This window comes from Scomber scombrus, chromosome 7, assembly GCF_963691925.1.
Source record: "Scomber scombrus chromosome 7, fScoSco1.1, whole genome shotgun sequence".
Classification (NCBI taxonomy): Eukaryota; Metazoa; Chordata; class Actinopteri; order Scombriformes; family Scombridae; genus Scomber; species Scomber scombrus.
The window spans coordinates 6,893,083-6,917,621 of record NC_084976.1 but is presented as its reverse complement, the minus strand read 5'-3'; the positions used below and the strand labels follow the sequence as shown (position 1 = coordinate 6,917,621).

Below are 24,539 nucleotides of genomic sequence, written 5' to 3'. Positions count from 1 at the left end.
ATTCAGATCTGCCTCTAGGGGAGGAACTCAGGGTAAAGACATTGTCAGGCCTCGTCGTTGCCTACTAACGCCGGCTCAAAACTCATCTACAGGCCCGAGGACCGTGTATCCCTGCAAGGACATGTCGAGCAGCAACAAACAGAGCAACCTGTCGTCCGGCGGCACACTTCTGCCAGGGCTGTAATTGGCCTGATAATGCGGCGTAAAGGACACAGATGAGAGGATAACGTTAAGTCTGAAAGAGAATTCTTTTTGTTTCACTGCGCTGAAGGATGATTAAGTAGACCACAAAATGTCCTCTAATTTCAAAGGAGAGTTAAATCCGGGTTTTTTTTTCTTTTTTTCCTGCTGTAACAACTGTTGGAGAAGCTGGAATTATATTTAATTGTTCCTCATAATCAGGCCTAGACTCAGTGTACGAGCAGATATGATCAGAATAACAATATCTCAAGTCCCGATTCAACCGTCTGATCCCTATCTCCGTCTCTATGATTCTGACATTTTCAGATGTTATTACTCAGACTCAAGGATTTGTATCCTAAAGCCTCGACGGTGACGACTGTGTTGAACAGAAACGCTGCCTGTGCACAAATCCCACTGTTGTACTCTCCTTCCCAATACACACACACACACACACACACACACACACACACACACACACACACACACACTCAGCACACACACACACACTCAGCACACGCATACACACGTATGGCAAAGATCTGTGAGCTATTCCTCAGTGTCACAGTGAGCGACGCCTGGCACATCCTTACACGTGAAGTTGATCAATGCAGATATGTCCAGGGGGAAATTGAAATCCATAGGAAATTAGGAGGCACCAGTGATTTATTGGAATAGTAAATCACTGTGTGTGTGTGTGTGTGTGTGTGTGTGTGTGTGTGAGATGTGTGAAATGTGTGTGTTCCCGCTCTGTGTACAGTACCTTGTGTCTTACTGAGGTGATGATATCAGCAGCCTGCACCCTCCTGTTTCTTTCCATTCGGTAGACCCATTCGATCAGGTCCAGAGGGGGGTAACTGTCCCTCCTGTGCACCCCCCAGTGAGGGACAGGGTGACGTGAGCCCATGGACACAATGCTCTGCAGGGGACCCTCTGAAGTAAAAAAAAAAAAAAAAAAGGGAACAGAAAAGCATAGATGTACTGTTAAAGCACTGCTGGCACTGTCTGCCTCAGTGGCAACGTTTCTATCCAAATGTCAAGTCAATTTTGCACAAATGTTTGAAATGTTTCCAGTTTTGCATGAAATGAGACTTAAGTGTTTTTATACATCAACTTGGCTGGAGTAAGTATTAAATATATTCAAATAAAAGGATATAAAACAGAAATGGGTCATGTTAGCGTTGTCTCAAAATACTAAGGTTTTACTATTTTGTACAGTACTTAAAGATCCTCTGCAGACATGTTTTAAGACTTAAAAATACTCTGCATGGCATAATAATGTGTGTCTGATATGGTTTTATTAAAAAAAAGTCCTTAAACTGACTTCTCTGTCTCCCTCATTGAAAAATCCACAATCTATGAATACGCAAATATTTTTTATTTCAAAAATGTAACTGTTGGATACAAGATGTCTGTTTCTTCACTGTAATGTTCATTCTCAGTGTATGTGCAGTGGAGGCTTCTGGTTTCCTGTATAAATTTAAGGAAAGTTGCCTATTGGACCAGGATTACGTTCAAAACTAGCTGTGATGACACAAATCATGCTTGTAGGTACACGCCTTAAACTCAGAGCAAAGTTGAAGAGAAACTTTCCACTTTCAGCAGCTGAATGTGAAAACTCTGCACATGCATCGTTCTGCACAGTGAAGCTCAAACATCTGACTGAAAGAGCAGGAAGAAAAACACATTTTTGAGTGGAGGGAGAATCCGAATTTATTCTAAAAATACCAAATTTACTTGAATATGAGACAATGTATTTTCCTGGAAGTTGTGTTTGAAAATGTGTGAGTTGTATTATATTTGAGGACAAGACAATTACATATGATTAACAACATCAGATCTTCTTTTTGAATGAGAAAACAGTGTCGCATTATGGGTTGTTTGTAGTGACTTCTTCAAGTCCGTTCATACTGTATCTTGTGGAGTTAGTCAACCCTGGAAGTGTTCAGGAAGCTCAGTTCAACCTACAGGAGTTGGCTCACGCAACATGTTTTACTGCCAAGAAGAAAATGAATTCCTGACGAGTGAAAATGAGTCTAAAACATCTCCTGACATAGACTGGAGGAACACAATGGGACTCAAACAGTCTGAAAAACTGTCAGAGAAAATGATTTTGGCTGCTTCCAAGAGCACTTACGTTTTACAGGAAATATTTCATCCTTTACTTGTGAGCCTTATAATCAGGGTTGTCTAAAAATCAGGCCAATACGATTTCTTTGTGAAAAAACCAGTCGATCTGTGAAAAATGGGAGAATCCATATCCCTAGTTTACGGTACAATTTATTGTGATATAGAAATCTGTGTGACGAAACATTTTGATCATATTAAATGTGTTTACATTTACATTCAGCCTTTTTAGTTTGATAAGTCTTCATATTACTGTACATATACAGATATTTGAGGAGATGCAGATGATCCCTCTTTGTGTTCACACAACCTGTGATACTGTGAGTGTGAAAAAAGAAAAACAACATAGCAATAACACAACTCACCTTACCTACATACCACTTCAAGAACAGCAGCCCCAAGATTTCTTTAACCTTCTAAGGTTGTGAAGAAGATTTGATCCTTTTAAAGGAGATGTATTATGCTTATATTGTAGCTTTGCATGATTCATAGTTTAAAAAAACTCCCTATTTATCTTATATTGGTTCTTTATGCAGCCCTTCAGTTCCGCCTCTGTCTTTAACAGGCAGTCTTAACTCCTGTCTCTTTAAGGCCCTCCTCCTGATGAGCCCACTGTTCTGATTGGCCAGCTTTCCAGAAGCCCGCCAATGGGGCAGCTGTATATGTCCATATAAATAAATCTGTCATGAGCCGTCATAAACCCGGGCTGAAAGTAGAAAAAACTGTTGGAAACCGAATGTTCAGAGCAGTCTGAAGCTGCTGCTTTTGGCTCACAGGGATTACTTCTACATATGCTTATCTCTTTATTTGACATGTTGGCCATCCGACATTGTAACATTATCTGAAAATAAGGAAAAGCATAATAGGTCCTCTTTAAGGATGGAACTGCAGGCACACTGACGGCACAACAGGAAAATCAAAAATACATATCTGAAATCCAGTAAGAATCTCCAGGAGGAGATTGCATTTCTGCATCAATGTTCAAATAATTCCAGGAGAGAGAGTAAAACGCAGATATTGTGAACCCACACTGAAGAATCCTAACCCCACACACACTCCCACACCTGCTCCCCTGTTCTTTTTTTTTTCTATTTCCAGGTACACCGTTTGTGTTCTTGCTTGTTTTGTCCTGCTTTAATTGCTTTTTCTTTCTTTTTTGCTTTTTTCTTTTGCAGAGAAGGAAGAAAAGACAACAACAAGGCGGTGAGGGCTGCAACTAATGGAGAGGCTGTAATTGTGAATGGAGGCATTCATCTGGAGACGTCGTCCGTGAATTACGCCGCACAATACCCAGCGCCGGGCTGCTCAGATCACCAACCAGTCACCAAACACGCGCACACACACACACAAGTACACATACATATACACACACACACACACACATACACGCAGATCCCTCAGATCACTGGTGCTCAGAGGAGGAACATAATCATACCTCCGCAGAAAGCAAGACACTGAAGAGGGAAGGAGAGCCGGAGGAGAGGAGCTGGAGGGGAGGAGAGCAAGAATAGAAAAGAAATTAGACGAGGAGAGAGGAGGTGAGGCGGGGGGGGGGAGGAGCAGGGATGGTGAAATTGATGTTTCCTACCATTTGATTTGGGCCATAGCGCCCAGGAGGCAGATCAGAGCCACAAATACACACTCTCACATAACACACATATGCCTGCAAACACACACATACACATATATTCTGCATGCAAACTCACACATGAAGCAAACACACAAGAATATATGTGAAGTCTCTTTCTCTTTCACGCAGTTTGAGAGACAGGCAGAAACATATAAACTCAAAATTGTAAATCTTCTTAAACATTATTTATGTAACTTGTCAGAGCACCTCACAAACCCTACTCTTCCCTCTCCCTGCTGCAGCTGTGAAACCCACACACACACACACCCTTCAGCCAAACAAACACCATTAAGCCAAACACACACAGAAACATGGCTAAAAAAGACACAACAAAGCCTACGTGGCAGTACAAAAAAAACCCCACCTCATCTCGGGGAGGCGAGACGAGGCACCTGTCAGCGCGGCGGCTCCTGCTACTACAGAGAAACATCAGGAAACAACAACTCAATTAAACACACCGTCCCTGTTCAATTACTGCCACATAATCACAGCAATTTACCTTCACTTGCCGCACAGCCACCAAACAAACACACACGGGGGCAAGCGCTCATACAGAGGCGGGAAAACACGCACGCAAACACACACACACACACACAGGATCACAGAACACAACCGAGCTGAAGCTTCATCCTACACATCATGAGTGTAAAGCTCATCATGTGGTAACTTACCGCAGGGTAACTGGCATAAAACAGACAGAGGATGTTGGCAGAGTAGAATATAAGTAGAGTAGAATAAGTGGATTTCTGATTTGAAAGCATGTTCACTACTGTATAACCGACACCATGAGTATCACAGCCTCCGTCCAGTTAAAGCAGTATTCAGTATTTAAGTGTAAGCATAAGAATATTTTAGAGTTATAAATGTTTAAAATGGTATGTGACCAGTTTTGCCTTCGTGAATTATAGAAAGAAGTCAGCTGAGATATAAATGTTTCAGGGTTTTTGAGACGAGCCGCTAAAATCAATCAGTTGCCATTTTATACTGTCCCGAGTGTTTTAGTGTGTGTTATGTCAGTGTGAGGAAAGAGCAAGGGATCCCTGCAGCCTTATAATACATCCTATCCTCAGGAAGGTTTTAATGTTCAGTTTGTGTTGAAACTTTATTGTCACTTTGGAGGCTAAGGTTTGTGTTGCTGCTGGCTTATATTACATTACACTTAGGTATAAGTATATTAAAAAAAAAAAAAAAAAAAAAAAATTGGGCAAATAATTCTCTAAACCAGTTTTAAGATTATGACTTTCATGAAAGTAGGATTCATTGCAGCGCTGTTGTGCAGACTGCAGTAATTATAGCTGTGTGCATAATAAACTGAGTTCATACAGAGATGTGTTGGCTCTAACAGAAGACACAGACAGTCACACAAAATCAGTGTACATTATTTGCTTGGTTATGTCTACTCTCACTGGTCCCACATATGTGAATGGTCTATAATAATCACACAGACTGGAAACTGGACAGAAATCATTACATCACTCCAGTGAAAACATCACTGGACATCTTCCGGTTAAGCTTTCTGGACAGAGATTTTCTCGGGCTCCCCAGGTAAAGACTCTGGTTCATGTTAACAAGAACTTGTAGCAGTTCTAAAACTAAACAATAAGTCATCTTACATGTATTTATACATTATATAGCTTAAAAAGGTATGTGGACATCACGATTCACTCTTTAGGCCCCTTAGCTCAAGTTAAGGGAAATCTTACTGCTAAAGCACTCAGTATATTTTTAGACAATAGCGAGCTTCCAGTTTTGTGGCAACAGTTTGGGGAAGGCTCTTTTTCTTATTTCATCATGTAAGAACCCCCCCTTGCACAAACCCAGGTCCATAAAGAAATATCTTTTTCTCAGTTTGGTTTGGGACACGACTGGCCTGTTCATATTCCTGACCTCAGCCCCATCCTACATCTTTGGGATGATTTTTTAGCACCAACTGTGAAGCCTTATCACATAACACGTGTGTCTAATTCTCCAGTGGTTTAATGAGAGCAACTTCCTGCAGCCAGGTATCAATAACACCTTGTGTAGAATCCTCCCAGAGCAATGGAAGCAGCAGGTTAATGTCCGTGGATTTGGAATAACATGCTCAACAATCATGTTTTGGTAGCTACATATCATGTCGAGGTGACTACATACGGTACTGGTCCATTTAGTGTATTGTATGAGGCTACAGCTGGCAGCAAATTGATATGATTCAAAGATGACGTGATGTATTGCATAGGGACTGCAACACCCCACATATCCTTTATTTTTAACATGAATGGAGACTGTTCAATTAAAAATCACTGCACGTGTCATGAAAATGTTTTTTTTTAATGTGAAAACAACACTTTTATTTTTCCTTAGTTAATTATTAACATTTTAAGCCAATTAGACCATTAAAAAAAAAAGAAATAGTGAATTGCTTACTCTTTTTTCCCCTTGACCCAAACTAGAAGATTGACACCACTTCGCTAAATGAGAGTGGCAGCAATCTTCTCATATAACTCTCTCTAGGAAAGCAAATACGTGTATTTCCTGAAATATCTAAGTATTCCCTACAAACACAACATGAACACTTTCAAACAGCATTCACTTATTTTCTGCGCACAACAGAAGCTTGTCTAGAAATCACAATCAAAAAGTCATGACTGCGGTTGAAGTTCAGAGCTGTGAGGCAAACTACTACAGAATGATGTCACTGGGGATAAGATTGAAGAGTACAAAACCTGTGAATGAGTTTTGTGTGTGTGTGTGTGTGTGTGTGTGGACAGCAGATTGACTAACAGCTTGAACTTGGGTTAGATCCAGGAGCACGGAGAGGAATACATGGATGGATGGAGAGTGAGAGAAGGAGAGGAGGAGGGGGAGAGCCATTGATTTCTCAACAGAGAGATCAGCATCTTGACAGAAAGAGACGAGAGAGCAACAGAGCAAGACACCCCCCCCACCCTCACACACACACACACACACACACACACACACACACACACACACACACACACACAGAGGGGGTTCCCACTGTGGCCCTTAGGTGAAATTCCTCCACTTTTTCAATCACTTTCTGGGTTACCAAAAAAGCTGGAGTACTTTCATTTCTACTTCCCCTCCTCGTACTCTGACATTAAACCTAGGTTAAATGTAAAATTGTTACAAAAAAAAATCCATTTATAGAATTTCCTAACTTTAACAGCAGATATCTTAAGGTCCCTGACTTTTCCTGACTATCTTTCAAAAAAGTCCATGATATTCCAGGACCTCCATGACCAGTGGGAACCCCTGTTGACAGAGATCAACAGCAAAGTCAGGTTCAATGTCTCTCACCCAGCATGCTTCGGTGATTCTAACAACCCCGACTGGGACACGGAGGACGGTGCTGCAGCTCCGTGCCTGTGTGGCTAACGAGGTGTGTGCGTGTACGTGCAGGTCACGGGCGTTGGAAAAGGGGAGCTGACACGTACTGCGGAGGAGGGGTTAGGGTTGGGGAGGGGCAGCTGTAATTACACATCACGGTCCCTGTGGTCAGTGGCCCAACCGACTCCTTCTGACTGCACTGCCTCGGCCAGAGGAGGGAGGGGGGAGGAGGTGGGAGTGGAGGGTCAACAAGTTTTTGGGGAAAACTAGTAGCAATCATTTTAAATTCCACTTCTAAGTATTTGTATAGTTATAAATTGTTTATATCTTCTAATTCTGCTGCTTAATTTACTTGAGCTACATCTTCCAGTGTATGCTGCTGATCAAACTATGGGCATGATTTGTCCTCTACAGTAACCCTGGCTCCAGCCTCACCTCAGTTTACATGTATTCAATGTAATGCGAGAGGCAGTGCCATTTTTACTTACCATGCGTGGTCCCTTGTGGGTGATGGGTGCCGTAGAGGATGAGCGTAACACTGTGCACGGCTCCCGCTGTCTTTCCATTACGCGGTCTGGAGCAGCCCCACACTGTGCCTTTGTGGTCAGTCACCTGGGGAAAAAAAACACAAATCAACAAAGGTGTTAAAAAAACAACAACATTCATCTGGACAACTTACTGCAGCTAATATTAATGTTACCTCAATTTGGACTGATTGTGAGCGACTTTTTATTCAAAACTATTATCAATTGGTTTATGTGGTAGATTATTATACTGTATATTTTTCAATTGAATATCAGTGAAACAAAGATGTGCTACTTTAGGTCAAAGCTTGTTTTAAACCAAAACAACTAAATAAATAATGCTGTCTCTGCAGATCAGTGCATCTACAACCAGAACACATAGTTGGGATAAAAATATTCTAAAGTCAAAGTTCAAGTACTATCGGGTTTTTTTTATTATCAGGCTTCATCCCCATTCAATTCACCGTCAGTGACCTAACTTGCTCAGGTGTCATCATGTAACCTGAGTATGGAATTTCGATCACATCACAACAAGTGGTTGTACATGAGGGGAGGATAGGGAAAGTAAGATTACCCACATTTATGACCAAAATAGACTCACTTCTATGGCAGTTTCTGTCAGAACATCTAGTGAAAGTTAACCACACTTTAAGATTTCTGCTTTTTGGCCCTAAAGAAGGCATACCTAATAGCAGCTGACTAGGAAATGTCTGTTACTATGAGACAGACCTGAAAGGTTCTTGAATCTTAATGTTATATGACAGTGACATCAGCTGTGTGGTACATTGCATCACCTTAACCAGAGCAAAACCACTCACTGCATCAACTGGGAAGGGGTCAAAGGTCATCAACCAAGAACGGGAGAAAGATCAAGGAGGACATTCACATCCGACACCAGAGACCATCTTTGAACAGAGATCCTCCTCCTGATATACAACTACCTGTTATCACATGACTGAATTTGCCTGCTTGAGTGATGTAATGACACCTGAGCAAGTTCTATTTGCTAAACAAGGCAGTGATATATATTCAAACCTCCTGAAAATGCCAGTGAATGAACCTTGAGCTTCAAATGTTTTATCTTGAATAAATTTAGATGAAATGTATGTGTATCTTAAAATCAATACCCACATGCCTGAAAGGAGGCTACATCGAAAGAGTTATTGGTCAGTGTAGTTGTTCATTCTGGCCATTAAGGGATCCCTTCATAAAGGATTTCTATGTAAATAATGGGGAACAAAATTCACAATCCCTGTCTTGTGTTAAAGCTTATTTGAAGCTGACATGAGACTAATATGAGACCTCACCAGTCTGATCAAACAAATCAGTTGGGCATCTTCCAAATTTTCGACTCTTTGACTCTTTAAATGTATATGTGGGCATCTTTATTGTCCTTGCAATGTAAATGTTCTGTTAGCGATGCTACTTGTCCTCTAGATAATCGTGGTGGGGGCTGGATCCTATCTTAGCTAACACTGGGTGAAAGAAGGGTTATACGCTGGACAAGTTGCCACTCCATCACAGTGCTGGCACATAGACACAGACAACCATTCACACTCACATTCACACCTACGGGCAACTTTGAGTCACCAATGAACCTATCCTGAATGTCTTAGGTCTGCAGGAGGAAGCCAGAAGGAATCCACGAAGCCATGACTACAATATGCAAACTGCACCTAAAAACAGAATGTGTGCTTCTTTCTTGAAAGCCAAACATCTTGCAAATTACATATTAGTCAAACTGATTGACTGGCTTGATGACAGTGTGAATGGAGTAATATCCTTGATAAACGCAGGCATTGATTTGATTGATTTCTGAATAATCTTTGTTCTTCATATATGACAAAACAATAATATCAACCTCAGTTTGACTTATGTATGCAGAAAACTACACCCTGACATATGCAAATAACACCCATTTAGTCTACATCTGCACCACTGTATAAACTCCCCATATCTGCCAGAGCAGCTGCCCAGCCTGCCTGCGTGTGTGTTTGTGTGTGTGTGTGTGTGTGTGTTCTAAAGCAGTCCAGAGGCCAGGCACGGCGGCCTCCAACCGAGTGCTGCATTGATTTGTTGTTGGTAAACAAACAGCTGGATGCTACAGGTGGATCGATATGCCTCGCATGCCTCCCAGTCTCCCAGCATGCCTTTCTACTGAGCTGTGACCCTGCTGTCACCGGGAAACCTCATGAGTCAAATATTTTTGAGTTGCGTGATTGTTTTAACTGAGCTGAAAGTAATTTAATACAGACAGTGACTCTTTTGACTGAAGGATCCATAAAATCCATATGCACTGTTTTGGGTGTCACATATTTACAATGAGTGTAAACTAGTGTAAAATATCATGCTGTCATGTTTGGTGATGATGTCAGCCATAAGTGCACATTATCTTATCATCTAAATGAAGAAGAAATCAACAGGTTGTTATACTGCTGGTGTGATTAAAAGAATGATCTCAAACTACAGTGGAATAATAAGTGTATGAACTACAAGCAGAGACCAACCCAGGACATAAAGGAAGGAGAAATTAAACTGACGTTACACAAAAGAGAGACAAAGAAAATGAGAGGATTAGCAGAAGCAGAGGAATAGAGGCGAGAGGGGAAGGATTTCAAAGCCAGAGAGAGAAACTGCAGAGAGAGAGACAGAGAGAGAGAGAGAGAGAGAGAGAGAGAGAGAGAAAAAAGAGAGAGAGGTGGTGGTGGTGGGTGGGTGGGGATTAGTAATGGGCGAGAGATGGCAGGATATGGAAACGGGTGAGTGTCAGGGAGAGGAAAGTAAGACCCAGCGATAGAGGATGAGCCTGAGAAGAGGAAGGGAGGGGGTTGAAAATAAGATGGTGATGCAGAGGGAGCAAGGAGGCAAAGAGAGACAAGAAGGAGAGGGGAATGATAGAAAAAGAAAACATCTATAAAGAGGGAGGGGGAAAAAAAGATGATACACATAACCAAGAGGAGAATGTCAGAGGACATCATTGAGAAAGTTAGATGGAGACACAGAGACATAGACAAAGAAAATGCTAGATACTGAAATACTAAAGTCTTTTAAGAAACTACATATTTCCAAAATGTCAACTTTATGATGTTTTAAATATTTTTGCTTCTTTTGAGTCCTAATTAAAGTTAATGGTTCTTATCCTGGACACCCTGCCCCACAAATACCTGTAGCCTGCTCCAAAAACGTGATTACTGTTAACATGCAGATCACAAATAGTGGCAGTGCCAACTTTCACAAATGCCTGTCACTCCCAAATTGCCAGTAAATCTGAGAGTCCTTCAAGGTTCCCTGCAAGCTAATGCAAATTTGGTGAAACGGGCCTCTGGTATTTTCTATTGTTGGAAACTGAAGATCAATCATGGCACCTCGAGATTCACTAGCCAAAGGTCGGTGTGACAACTTTCCAATCAAAAGGAAACGTTGCTGAAAGCTAAGTAACATTGAGAACATTGAGATACTGCTCTGTGGTTTTCCCATTATCTTCTACACATCTGTTTATTCAGACGTGTACATCACTAAAACATGTTTTCTGGGTTACATTTACCTGTGGATGCCTTGTTAAAAATGCTCATCAGATTCTTACCAATCCCTTACCACATCTGTGTGCATGTGGGCTTAGCTAAATTTTTATGTTATAGGAGTTTTAAAATATCTTAAAAGAATAACGTGCTGTGCTATTTTGCTAAATGACTACCTGAATGCCCTTTCTACATTTACTTATAAAATATGGAAAACATATTAAAAGATTTGATATGAGAGATGTGTTCACATCATGGAAGAAACACAACCTCACTTAATCATTATTCATTTTCCTGATGTTGTATTACTTCATCATACGCTGAACTATAAGTTGACTTGTAACCTTTTGAAATAATATTGCATTTTCTACATTTTAAGGAATGATGAGTGTCATTTCAACAACTTAGTAATGATATTATTATTTTGTGAGGGTGGAAAAGCATGTCAAAAAAGTTTGCCGTAGATGTGCACATCTGGAGTAAGAAAGCAGGTGCTGGACCAAATAACAAAATATGTAAAAGCAAGACATATTTATTTTATTTTTTATTATTATTATTATTATTTTGCACCTATATGTACACCTGTAAAATGTTGAGTGGGATTGACACATCGTGTGACTTTCAGATGACCTGGGCCTTTGTGGATTTAAGATAGCGACTATTCAGTTGACCTTTAGTCTGAAGAAGAACATCGAGCTCGAAACTTCACTTGTGGTATCCTATTAAAATCTACCTGCATTGGGAGCTGCAGTGTGCATACTTCTTTTCCTACTTTTGAAAAAGCATGTAAACCATCACAATCTCCAGTGAAAGTCAGGATAAATCATAAAACAATTGTATCTGTGTGGAATTAGGTGTAAATGTCTCATTAGATTCAATTCAACTTAATGTCTTCCAGTGGAAATCCAGTGTAGTATTGATTATTCCTCCAATAAGATGAATGAATCAGTTGCAGAATCGGATCATAATGATTCCGTCTACTGGAGCCTGAAACTACAGACTCATATATCTAAAACTACAATACTTTATGATCTGCATGATACAAGACAGAGGCTAAACTTATCAAACTGCAGGCTGTAGTTTGACTGGGAAACTTTAATGTTTAAAATGTGAAACAGGAAGTTACTAAAAGAGCACAGAGCTTGTTCTGCTTTCATGGAATAAACAGGAGCTTCAAAATAAAAAGCCAGGAAGGAACGTGTGAGTTGTGTGTGTTGAAGAGGGAGGCAGTGTCAGATGGGAGGGGAGGAGGAGTCTTGCTGCGTCTACATATGTAAAGCAGCAGGGAAGCAGCAGTGTGTCAGACTGAGGCTCTGGCCCAACCTGAGCTCCTCTCTGCTTCCTCCAGCACATCAATCATCCAAAACAGGGCCATCATAGCCACACTGCATGCTGGGAGACACGCACGCACAACTGCAGCACGCTTAAACACAAACAACTGAACAAACACACACAGAGCTGCACTAACACAGGTGTGTTAAATTTTATATACACTTACACACACACACACACACACACACACACACACACACACACACACATACACTTACACACAGCACAATTATGTAGCGAAGTGCAAACACATGCATATGCACACAGAGGTAAAACATACAGATATATACAGTATCACAGTGCGCGCGCACACACAAACACACACGTACACAAACACAGGTGCGTGCACACAGAGTCACACTCTCACAGTCTCACACAAAGCGCACAGACAAACAGAAATAGGTATCCTGTGCCCACAGGGTGCCCTCGCCCCCGACCATCTGTGACGGGTGCCAACACACAGTGGGTGATATTTACATGGAGAACCACCCCCTCCACAACACACACACACACACACACAGAAAAAAAATAGAAAGAAAGAAATACCCACAAAGGGCCGCTCGGATCGCTTGATCTCCCAAAACTCATTAAACATGCAGATATATGCAAATATATGCACCTCTAGAAATCCACCTTGGGCCAGTGTGTATGTGTGTGTATGTGTGTGTGTGTGTGTGTGTGTGAGTGTGTGTGTATGCGTGTGTGTTTGTGGGAGAAAGTACACATTTGTGCATTGAGAGTGTGTTTCCTCTGTAGCAACTACGGAGGCTTTGACAGTATTTTCTGCCAAACTTGATGCAGAGTGTGAGCTTGTGTAGTTATGTGCTGTTACATTTAAGTGTGGAGATGTTTTAAACACGTGTTTATCAGCGGTGAGTGGAACTTTTCCCTCTTACAAGTAGTGCATCACACATAATAGTACTTTTAAAAGTAATACAACTGCATTTCAGAATCAGAATCAGGTTTATTGCTAAGTAGGTTTGCATGTAGAATAAAATTGCATTGGTGTTGTGCTGCATAACAGTCAATATATACACAAAATTAAGTAATCCTAAGCAGTCTAAAAAGAAAGAAAGATATTTGTGATAAAATTATGTAAAATATATCCTAACTTGTTTACAAATCCAAACTGACGTCACTGCTCCAAATAGCAGACTGAGGCTGAAAGATTAAAATTGCATCTACTTAAATGGGAAAAGCTTGTTTTAGAAAGAGTGGACAAAGCTGTGTTCAACTTTCACATGTTAAAAGGTAAATACTGACACTAGATTTGCAATTAGTAAGTCATTCCTTAGTATATTCTCACCACCTGCACTAACTCCCACTGCACCTGCTCTATGGAGAGTTTAGAAATGTAATAAGAAGTTAATGGAATAAATAATCAGAGTGTGTTAACATGTGTTTACATCCTGACACTGTAACACATTATTACATCATGAAGAATGTGTTGATTTGGTGAGTTTTTCATTGCATTTTCAACTGAGTTTGCTGCACATTCGTGCTTTATTTTGGGATAATCTTGTACATTTACACATGATACATTAATAACCCTACCGATACAGTTGTCAATAGCTGATATTTTGAGCTGATGCTGTGCTTTACATCTTTAAATATAACAATTAACCATAGACTGTATATAAGAAATAACAATAATAAATAGCAATTAACAGACTAAATCAGTGTGCTCACTGGAGGGTTATTTTTGTGAGAGTGGAAAAAGCCTCTCAGATAATATTTTGACCATCAACCTCTGATACTTAGAATAAAAAAAAACAATCATCAGTTCAAGTTAGCACCTTGAACTGATGAAAACCAGAGCAGTATAAATAGGTTTTTACAGCAGACACGTAGGAACATCTTACTAATGGCATTAATGATAGCTCTGTTGTATTTTAGTGTTCCAGTAAGCAATGACAGTGTGACAGTGAGTCAGCATGAACAACAAGCCATTGTTAATTGTATTGTGTTATCTGTGCTTTTCTTACTGTGCCATGTCAAAATATCCTATGTGACTTATTAGTCCAGAAATGTGTATGAACACAAAATGCATCATATTGTTCATGGTGGACACTGATTAGCTTATATCATTTTTTTCTATTGCACTTATTGAGCTCCAGTGTTGTTACATTATTTGCAAGTTATTTCATGATCAGTTTTTCAATGTGTGTGCTTGCTTTCTGTAATCCACAAGAGGGGAAGAGCAGGAGTGACTCCAGATGAAGCACTGGGGATGAAGATGGTAAATATATGATCTGTCAGTCATGGCCGGCAAGGATTGTGTGTATAGCCACAGTGCTTCAGGCTAAATAGTGCTATTACGCTCTTACAGCAGCACCAGTCACAGTCAGCTTGAGTCTCAAAGTCCGCTGGGAATCAGAGATGTCTCTGCTCAAAGACCGCTGCAGCCCTGCTACACACACTCACACATAAACAAACACAAATCCCTGTGGCCATGGCAACATGGAGTCAGGTGGGGTATTATGTGTGTTCATATTTTTTTGTGTGCTTTTTGTTTATGTGTGTATATGTATGGGACGACGGTTCTCTAAATGTAGAGCAACAGATTTATTCTTTGCACAAGAAAACCATCCAAATTAAAAAAACAAAAAAACACCCCAGAAACTGAAGAGATGGAACACCATTCTCATCCTCTATTGAAACACTGCCTCCATTACCCTGGATAATCCTCCTGCTGTCATTGGGATCCTAATGACAGCTGTTTACTTTTTGAGTAAGTCTAACAAAAGTAATGGAAAACAAGTAATAAAAACAGCATAGTAATAGAAAGTAATACTTTGCACCAAAAAGCTATTTTGCTGAAATTCATTCAAGAAACATGAACAATTCCATTGATCTTCATTGCATTGTGGTGGATGGACATATTACACAGGAGGTCAGCCAACAATAGCCATTAATACCATACACAAATGGCTTAAACTGCAATGTGTGTTTTTCCCATAGAGTGTCACTTGCTACTACTTATTAATGTAAGAGGACAAGAACACTTGGGAAAAAATTGGAAGAGGGAGACATCCAGTGTGTGTGTGTGTGTGTCTGTGCGTGTGAGAGAGAGGAGTAAGTAAGTAGAGTGCAAGACAAATGAAAGATGGAGAGAGCTAGAGATCAAGTGAGAGAGAGAGAGGGAGGGTGCAGAAAGCAAAAGGACACACAGGGTGAAAACAACATCTGATATACTTGTCTCCGCTTATAAAAAATATTTAATGGTTATTATAGATATTCATCATTATATTGATCTGAAGCCAAATAATGAATCATGTCAGCCTAGTTTACATGCATGTGCTGCTGTTTGTTGCTGTATGGAATACAAATATGCTTTACTGTCCAATACTGTCTGCATTATTGTTTCTGACCTACAGTAAAACCACTGAGCTGAGCTGAGGTCCCACAAACACCGGTAGAGCGAGCACAGGGTAGAGTAGATGGGAGGGAGAGAGAGAGAGAGAGAGAGAGAGAGAGAGAGAGAGAGAGAGAGAGAGAGAGAATCAGGGAATGTGTATTTCCAGCCCTGCGGTCTCCTTCACAGTGCTGGAAGGTCAGCCGAGCCTCAAGCCATAACACTCGCTCCCCTTTCACTTCAGTCCCGCTATCATTCTGGCAGCACCACAGCGCTCTTTTACAATTGTCATCATGACGAATCAATATAGACTCTCCACAGACCCCCCCACAACCCCTCACTCCCCACCACCATCAGCTGCCCTTGAGTTTTTAAACACGGATCCAGCGGATGGTCCAGTTTAAGTCTCTGTTTTTATAGTTTGCTCATCTCTTTCACCTGTCCTTCCTCCTTCCGTCTGTTCTGCCGGTCCAGTATGTCTAGACTCGTCCTTTGATTCTCTCTTTGCATTTCATTCCAACTTTTCATTGGCGTAGCTGCTCGTCGGAGGCAGTTTTGATTTTCAAGGCAGCACAGAAAATGTTAAAACCACCAAATAACATGTGTATAGATTTTGTTCCAGGAACTATGATATGCCAAATCGTTGCATTTATTGCACAGTGATACATACAGCAATATAAACTTAAAGTCTTGCAGAACAATAGTAAATCATATCAATCAATCATAAATATCTCTAATATCATTTTAGGGTATATTAGACATTCTTGCACGTTTTCTGTGTTAGGTGTGAGTGTCCTTTCATCTCTCTCTATTCCAATTTGTGTTAACTTTAATTGTTGCAACACTGTCTTATTTTCAGCATCCTGTACTGGTTGTTCTGTGTGTACTCTCTCTCAAGCCCTAATGTAAGGCTGACAACCAGTGTGTGTGTGTGCGAGTTTGTGCGCTGATTAGCGGTGTGCTAAGGCGTGCAGCACGTCAGATGCGAGCGTTAATTCGTGTTGCGAGCATCACAGTGACTCGTCTCGGCCGTCCTGTAATGAGCAACGGTGCTGTTATGTGGCTCGACTTCACGGTGTTTCCTCCCCGTCTCTGTGACACACTGGGCCCTGGTAATTGGTCACAGAGGGGACGGTAAATCTGCACGAGGACGTGGGTGAGACACAGAGATGGAGAGATAGACATAGACAGTGTGTTTCTGTTTGTGTGTGTGTGTTTGCAGGAAGCGGCAGGTGATAGAGGACAGGGGGTGGGTGTCTTTCATCTTCACAGCTTTTTCTCTATAAACCTCCAACTGTTTACAAGGACTGATGCCTATTTGCGCGCACACACACACACACACACACACACACACACACACACACACACACACACACACACACACACACACACACACACACACACACACACACACACACACACACACACATATATACAGTGAATCCGCCCCCACCTCCACTGCTACCACCCACACGTATATACAGTAAATGACCTCAGCGCGGTACTGTCTGGGAGTATGGATTCTAATCAGACGTCGGCAGTATTGTGTCTGTCAAACCCGGCCAAGGTTACTTAACCTTCCAGTCTTAATTTCCCTTCCATTTTAGCTCCTTCCTCCATATCAAACATCAGCACATCTATGAGAGAAAAAGAAAAAAAAAGGAAAAGAAGAGCGCGGGGAGGAAAATGAAGATTGCCATGCTTGGCTGAAGCTCGGAGATGAAAGTAGAGGATGATTCACATTGCTATGGCAAAATGAACTGAACCAAGCTGAGCTGAGCTGTGCTGTGCTGTGCTATTTTTAAACTTCTATACACCGCAGCTATTGGAAGAGGACAATGTGAACCGGAGCAAATCATCTCTATATCATGAGAGAAGGTATGGGGAAATAGTGTTTCCAGGAGAGCATGTGAGAATTAGTATATAAGCTGCTCCAAGAAGCTACCTCTTTGGGATATTTTGTACTCCACTTTAGTTAGATAGAACTTGAAAAATGCAGGTGACAAAAAAAGACACAAAAAAGCAATAAAAAAGAGCTATAGCTACTCTGATAAAGTTGACAATGTTGGAGGCCATCTTGAATGACAACAGAACAACAGAGCAGAAGGATTTTTAATATCTACTTTTGGGAAAAGATGAGTCAGTGAAGATACTAATATGATGTAGCAGGTGTAATGTTTACCATGTTCATCTTTTACATTCCCTAACTAGCACTAAACACAAAGTACACCTGATGTACAGCTAGTGTGGCTACAAGTTAAGCTGCTACAAGTTAACTTATGGCAGCTGTTGCGCCATGTTCTCACCTGGAGGGTCCAGACGCCTTGTGGCTGCTCCCCCCAGCTGTGCACCGTCATCAGGGTCCAGTTTTGAAAACCAGCTTTGGAATCGTCGTTGGGCCGCTTGTCCAACAGCAGTGATCTGGTGCCGCCCGGAGACTTCAACCTTATGGAGAGGTCACCTCGACACACGGCGCTAATGCTCACCCTCACCTGGTGAGAGACAGGTGGCAAGAAATGGAAAAAGAGGCAGGTGTGAATAAGGATTACTGTGGTGCACAACATCATGTATAACACCATGTGGTTGTTTATTGAGGGTAAGAGGGCAAACTGAAGTGAAACAAAGGTCTGTATTCTTAAATGTAGTTCACTCATTTATTATTTGAATTATTATTTTTTACCTCAAAGGAACAGTTCTGATATTTTTGAAAATCGTTTTATTTGCTTTCTTGCTGATTGTGAGATGAGAAGATGGTGCCACTCTCATGTCTGAATGGTAAATATTTAACTACAGCCAACAACTGATAGCTTAGCATTAAGACAGCAAAAAGAGGGAAACCGCTAGCTAGAAGGCCCTCTCTAGAGCCAGTGTTTGATGTGTCCCTTCTGGGCTACTGTAGAAACATGGCGGTGCAACATGGTGGCCTCTGTAGAGGAGGACCCGCTCCCTATGTAGACATAAAGAGCTTATTCTCTGCAAGAAAACTAATAAGCCTTTTTCCAAAACTATTCTTTTAACTGTGAAGAAATGCTTCTTCAGACCAGTCAGTACACATTTTAAGAATATGATTACACCATTGCTAAGATTATAATATCTATGACACAATGTAGTGATTAGACCAATCAGAGTAAATTTAAATAACGATTGTGATGCAGTGTTTCCCTGAGTTAAAACCAAATCCAATCAGTATTTGTGTACAGCCACCAAAGAAGAAGACATGAAAAGTAGCATGGAGCAGAAAGATAGGACACATGGACAAAGATGGCTGAAGGGAATATTAGCTAAATGATTTAAATAAGCGCACGTACCCCCCTACCCCCCCAATTCCCACCCAGTAAACACTCTCGCTGTCCCTGTTCATCACAAGCAGCACATCTGGTGTGACAATGGCACATCGTGGAGAGAGCCGCCAAGCTGCAAAAAGACTGACAGCCCGCTCCTGTTTACGGCGTGTTGCCACGGCAACACGTCCATCAATCACACCTCGCAGCGATGGCCTGACCCACGCTTTCTGCCAGGGAGCAGAGCCGCAAAGATGAAGCCTTTTCAATTTACATGCTGACACACTCCCGCTCTCACTCTCCCTCCCTCTCTCTCCTTGCTATTTCACAAGTACACACACTTTCACAAACAGATAACTCGCACAAACTCAAACGTGCACATACACAGACACGTACAGTACGTATGCCTGCTGACACAGTCAAACATAAACACATTTGCATGTATGTGCTTGCACTCGAGATAACACAGTTTTGCTATTTTTTGCAAATGACACAGTCGACGCATTACTCGTCACAGTATGATCTTTTCTTTTTATCTCTTTTATTCTCAGTTAAAACACATGACACAGAACGCTGGAAACAATTTGTATGACCTCTTCAAGCTTCCCTGGTTGTTGGCAGAAGTTAAGTTTTGAATGAATGTCTGCTTGATGTGTAACTTGTCAAGGGCAAAAGGAAACATGGGAAGACTAAGAGCAGATGTGCAGCAGAACCACAACACAAATGATCATCTATAATATGGGTGAAAACTGACTTTTCCACCTTTCTTCCAGTTTCAACACATACCTAATAAAATGTACTTATTATTCCCAAGAAAAAAAGAATAGATTTTCAACCATGTGCTGTATGTTCATGATATTTGATTTGATTTAAAAACTGCTGCCTAACCTGAACCTTCTCCAGGCTGTTGATCTCGTTAGCGGTCCCACGGCAGGCCTCTGATTGGATGTTCATGCTGACCACGCCTCCTGAAGAAAGGACCCTAACCAATAAAACATCATTATATCATAATGTAGCCAAATCTCTTTCTCACAGGGACATTAAACACTCATACATACTGTACTCTGCAAATACACAAACACACACACACACACACACACACACACACACACACACACACACACACACACACACACACACACACACACACACACACACACACACAAAGCAGTGACATTATAGATGAAGATAAGAGGAAAGATTATTGATCTTTGAGGCGAAGCCAATTTGTTGAGGCAGATAAAGTAATGAGATACAACAAGGAAAAACTGAAAGACTGAATTTAGTATATATAGGCAACTAGAATCTGAAAACAATTTAAAAAAAAGAAATAGAAGCTATAGAAGCTGTTTGTAGTCGATAAAGCTGGAAAAAAGGGTTTTTGTTACCTGGCAGGAGACGGTGTGACTTCCTGTGTGCACTTCCTCTGTGGAGCGACACTCTTGAAATGTGCGGCCTGCTGCACCATCAGCCCCGCGTCCAGCACTCCAAAGCCAAACCTGAAACAAGACGGAAACATGTCTTTGTGTACACGAGCTGCTCGAGCATGCTGTTGGCGCTTATATCCTATCCTCACACACGTGGATGAGAGGCTTTTACGTGGGCGGCTGATTGTGCTCCGGGAGCAGAGTAAGTGCTAATGGCTCCGACACGAGGAGGCAACAAGTCATTGACGAAGATGATGTTGTCCTCTGACACAATCGCTTCCCGCTCTGTCCGGGCTGAGGCTGAGGGCTGCTGTTTGTGACGCCTGTAATTGCCTGAAGGATTGATTCTGAACAATGTGCCATCTCACGGACTGTAATCAAGCCTCATTATTCATTCTTTACCACCCCAATCTGGGTGCTGGAGACACAATGGCCGACCCTTAAGCGGCGCCGCTGCCTGGTGACTGTATGACCGCTGCTGATCTCACTCTCTCTCCCCTCCACTTTAAGGCTCCTGCTTCGCAGTCTCTTTACGTCTCTTTTGAATCATTCGCTCTCATCTTTCCTCTTTGCCCTTTTTTTTCCTTCACAGTACAGCCTGTTATTCACTGTTCTTTTCCTCTCCAAATTCTCCTTCACTCTCCTCCATCAAAACCAGAATTTCTTGCATCAGACGTCTCCTCTGCTGCTTCACTGAGGCTGAAATCACAGTCCTCATAAGTCTCGCCTTAATTCTTCCTCAAATCTTTCTCTTTCAGTTCCCTTTTGTTAAAAAATCACAGTCTTCAGACAGAGTAACGGGGCTGTAACAACCTTCATTCTCCCCTCCCTCTCTTGGAAATCCAGAGGGGGTGACAAAGAGCTAATTTCTGCCATTATTACCATACAGACCTTATGCCGTTAATCTGCAATAAGTGAAATTCATTATCCTGATGACGGGGTCTCTCGGAGAAGCAGAGAGAGAGACAGGGAGAGGAGAAAGGAGAGAGCTGATCAATAACTCAATCTGCTGCCCTGCATGGGGCTCCATCTCCTCTGTCTCAGACTGTCAGTGTGTCTGAGGAGGAGAGGCAGGATCTGCAGCCCACACCGTCCTCGTCCTAACAGCACGCCGCGCGATCAATGGACACAATCTAATCAGCCACTATCACCACCAATGACTTTTAGCATGTAGGACCCAACATAATAGCATTAGGCAGGCGGGTGTATGGGGTTGAGGTGCGCTGCTGCAAGTTCAAGGTCATTCGGGGGGTTTGTGAAAGCTGTGAAGAGTTGGAGCAAAACACAGCTGACAACAGCTGAATGCAGAAGCGGAGACTACAAAGCATCAGCTGACACGGATCCAAATAAAGAAAAAAAAAAGAACTATTATGTGGCTCCACAGTTTCCAAGTATGCTGGTCAATACTACATAAGTGGTTTTAGCCTTTTTAGTTAGTGACCCATTCAGACAAAGCAATATCTACCTGTGACCCCTACCCGCTGTTTATGGCTTTAATGGAGACGTGATTTGGGAGCTAATCATTGTTTCATTTGAAGGATATTTACATGCCTGAGAAAGAAGCACGATCAGTATTTCATGAGTAATAAGCAACAATTAGAGAAAAACTGATCCTGAATGGTACATAAATGATTTCTGGGGGGAGTTTTGTCCTTTATTTTGACAGTTAACAGTGATGAGAGACGGTGTGAGTAGAGAGGAGGAGTGATGTGGAGAAGAGGTCCCTAGGCAGGACCTTGCAGTAATACAATATACATATTAAACCAAATGATCATGAGGATGCTTAGTTACTTAAGCAATGATGTTAACATGTTTTCTTGTTGTCCAACATTTTCCCAGGGAAACACTAGCAGCAGGAATGTGTTAGTGTCTGTATCTTAGTACCTTCTGAATTCCCTACACTGTCTGTTGCTTTAAGCTCCAAGCCCATTGGTTCCTGCAGAAGATGTAAATCTTTAAAAACAGGTCACAAATGTATGATTCCATTTTTAAAAGGGTTCAGAAATGTCACGAAACAGCTGGATGCTGAAGCTTTTAGCAAATGTTAATCAACCAGGAATAAATTGTGCATTTGTTGGGGACTATTTTCAGCTGTGGATGAATGCAAATTTGGACGTAGTATTTGCACGATTAAATAAGGTTCAAGATTCTGTGTTGTAATTATTTCATGTATAAACAAGTTATTTAGACAAACATATTAATACACAAAGAGACATTTTGACCACACACATGAATATGGGCTTACTGGAGGTTAGTTTTTAATTCGGCGACCTCAAATGGAGATGTATAACGAAACCCCAGCAGCAATAATAGATCACGAAAGATTTCTCACAGTGTGTGGAAAACTGATACCCTGACTTCTCATAAAACAGAAACTGTTGGTGACCGGGGCTTGCCACCCTGCTCCCTTTTAGTGATTAAATATACCCTCCCCACCTCGTGCCCCTTTGCGAGAGCTGTGCACCTATTAAATCCTATAGCTCCCGCAGATCGATCGGGCCTGCCCCTGCTCCACGGCCATAAACCTACACAGACATATATCTGATAGAGAAAGCTGCAGGAAACAGGTTTACCCACGATAGAACATGATGAAAATGACAGATTTTATGTCCCCTGCCATGTCAATGAAACAGCACCGCTGAGCTGGGCCCCTTTCCAAGAAGACTCCCTAGCCCTTTTCAGCGATCTCATCATCAGTAGCAAGGAACAGAGAGAATAACACACACTGCTACATTCAGCAAGAGCTCTGTGATTTCTCCAAATAGAAATGTGCGCAGAGCCTGTTTCATAGCTATTGTGCACTGTGACATTGTTTAAGATTAAAATGTCTTTAAGATGAAACCCACATAATGTAATTCATATCAAGCAATTAGTCAGACGGCACAGTCATCCAATTTTCCGACTTGTTCTTCCTCCACCTCCTGCGTGGTCGGAGGGAGGTTGAGCCAAGCCGGCTACGGAGTGACAGTCGATCTTCTGTCCACGCAGCACGAAGCATGTTAAACCCCCCCCCCCCCCCCCCCCCCCCCCCCCAGACCCCCCGCCTTCGCACATATCGAATCGGCGGCCCTCGCATTTTCTCCATCCACTCTCACTACTCGGTGGCGAATACCCTCGCAAGCTACTACTCCCTCCTTCTTTTTATCCATTAGGGCGAAGGCCACTCCCCCCCACCCCCCCCTCCCCACCTCTCCATGGGGCCTCTTTGTAACTGTCTAGGAACCCTTTTCACTTTTTGTTCTGCGGGCCTTCCCAGGTCCTTTTCTCTGTTGATATTCACACCATCTGCCAGCAGCAGAGGAAGGTGCACACAAACCCAACTAGCACTGAGCCGTCGAGATCTCCAGGGTCGAGGTCCTTTCCGTTGTCTTTGCACAAGGCGTTAAAAACACAGCTATAAAAACTGTTATGCTGCAACCAAAACATATTTGTTCCACAGTCAGAAGCTGCCCAGGGACCTAGATGCGACGGTTTCACCCCTTGTTTGCAGTGGTACGTCCTGCTAAGTTCCCCCCCAGTAGAAGTGGCTGTAAAGAATCACTCAAGCCGCACTAAGCAGCTGCCTGTGAGTTAGGTCATTTTCCCAGGAGCCACAGAGTGGGCATTGGCAGGACCTCAAAAAGAGGGGACACCATCTGTTCAGTGCCTGAAAAGGTTGGTGACACCTTCTGTGGTACCAACAACTTCTAATTAAGTGGCCAGGAATGCAGCAGCAGCTCCAGCGCATGATTGGTGGGCTTGCCTTACTTATCCTGACGACAACACGGCAGACCCCCGGTCAGTTTCACACACCTCTCCGTCACATCTGGCCATGAACTAATGAGAAATGCACGGA

The 24,539-nt window shown here is 42.0% G+C and overlaps 1 protein-coding gene across 1 annotated transcript in view; it reads right to left on the bottom strand.

The window, feature by feature from the left end:
- Positions 1-75: 75 nt before the first annotated feature.
- LOC133983339 (furin-like protease kpc-1) overlaps positions 76-24,539 on the bottom strand; it is a 178,475-nt gene continuing 154,011 nt past the window's right edge. The window contains 6 exon segments of the mRNA XM_062422395.1: positions 76-189; positions 944-1,113; positions 7,756-7,879; positions 18,303-18,488; positions 20,166-20,259; positions 20,666-20,776. Coding sequence (XP_062278379.1) covers positions 76-189; positions 944-1,113; positions 7,756-7,879; positions 18,303-18,488; positions 20,166-20,259; positions 20,666-20,776 — 799 coding nt within the window.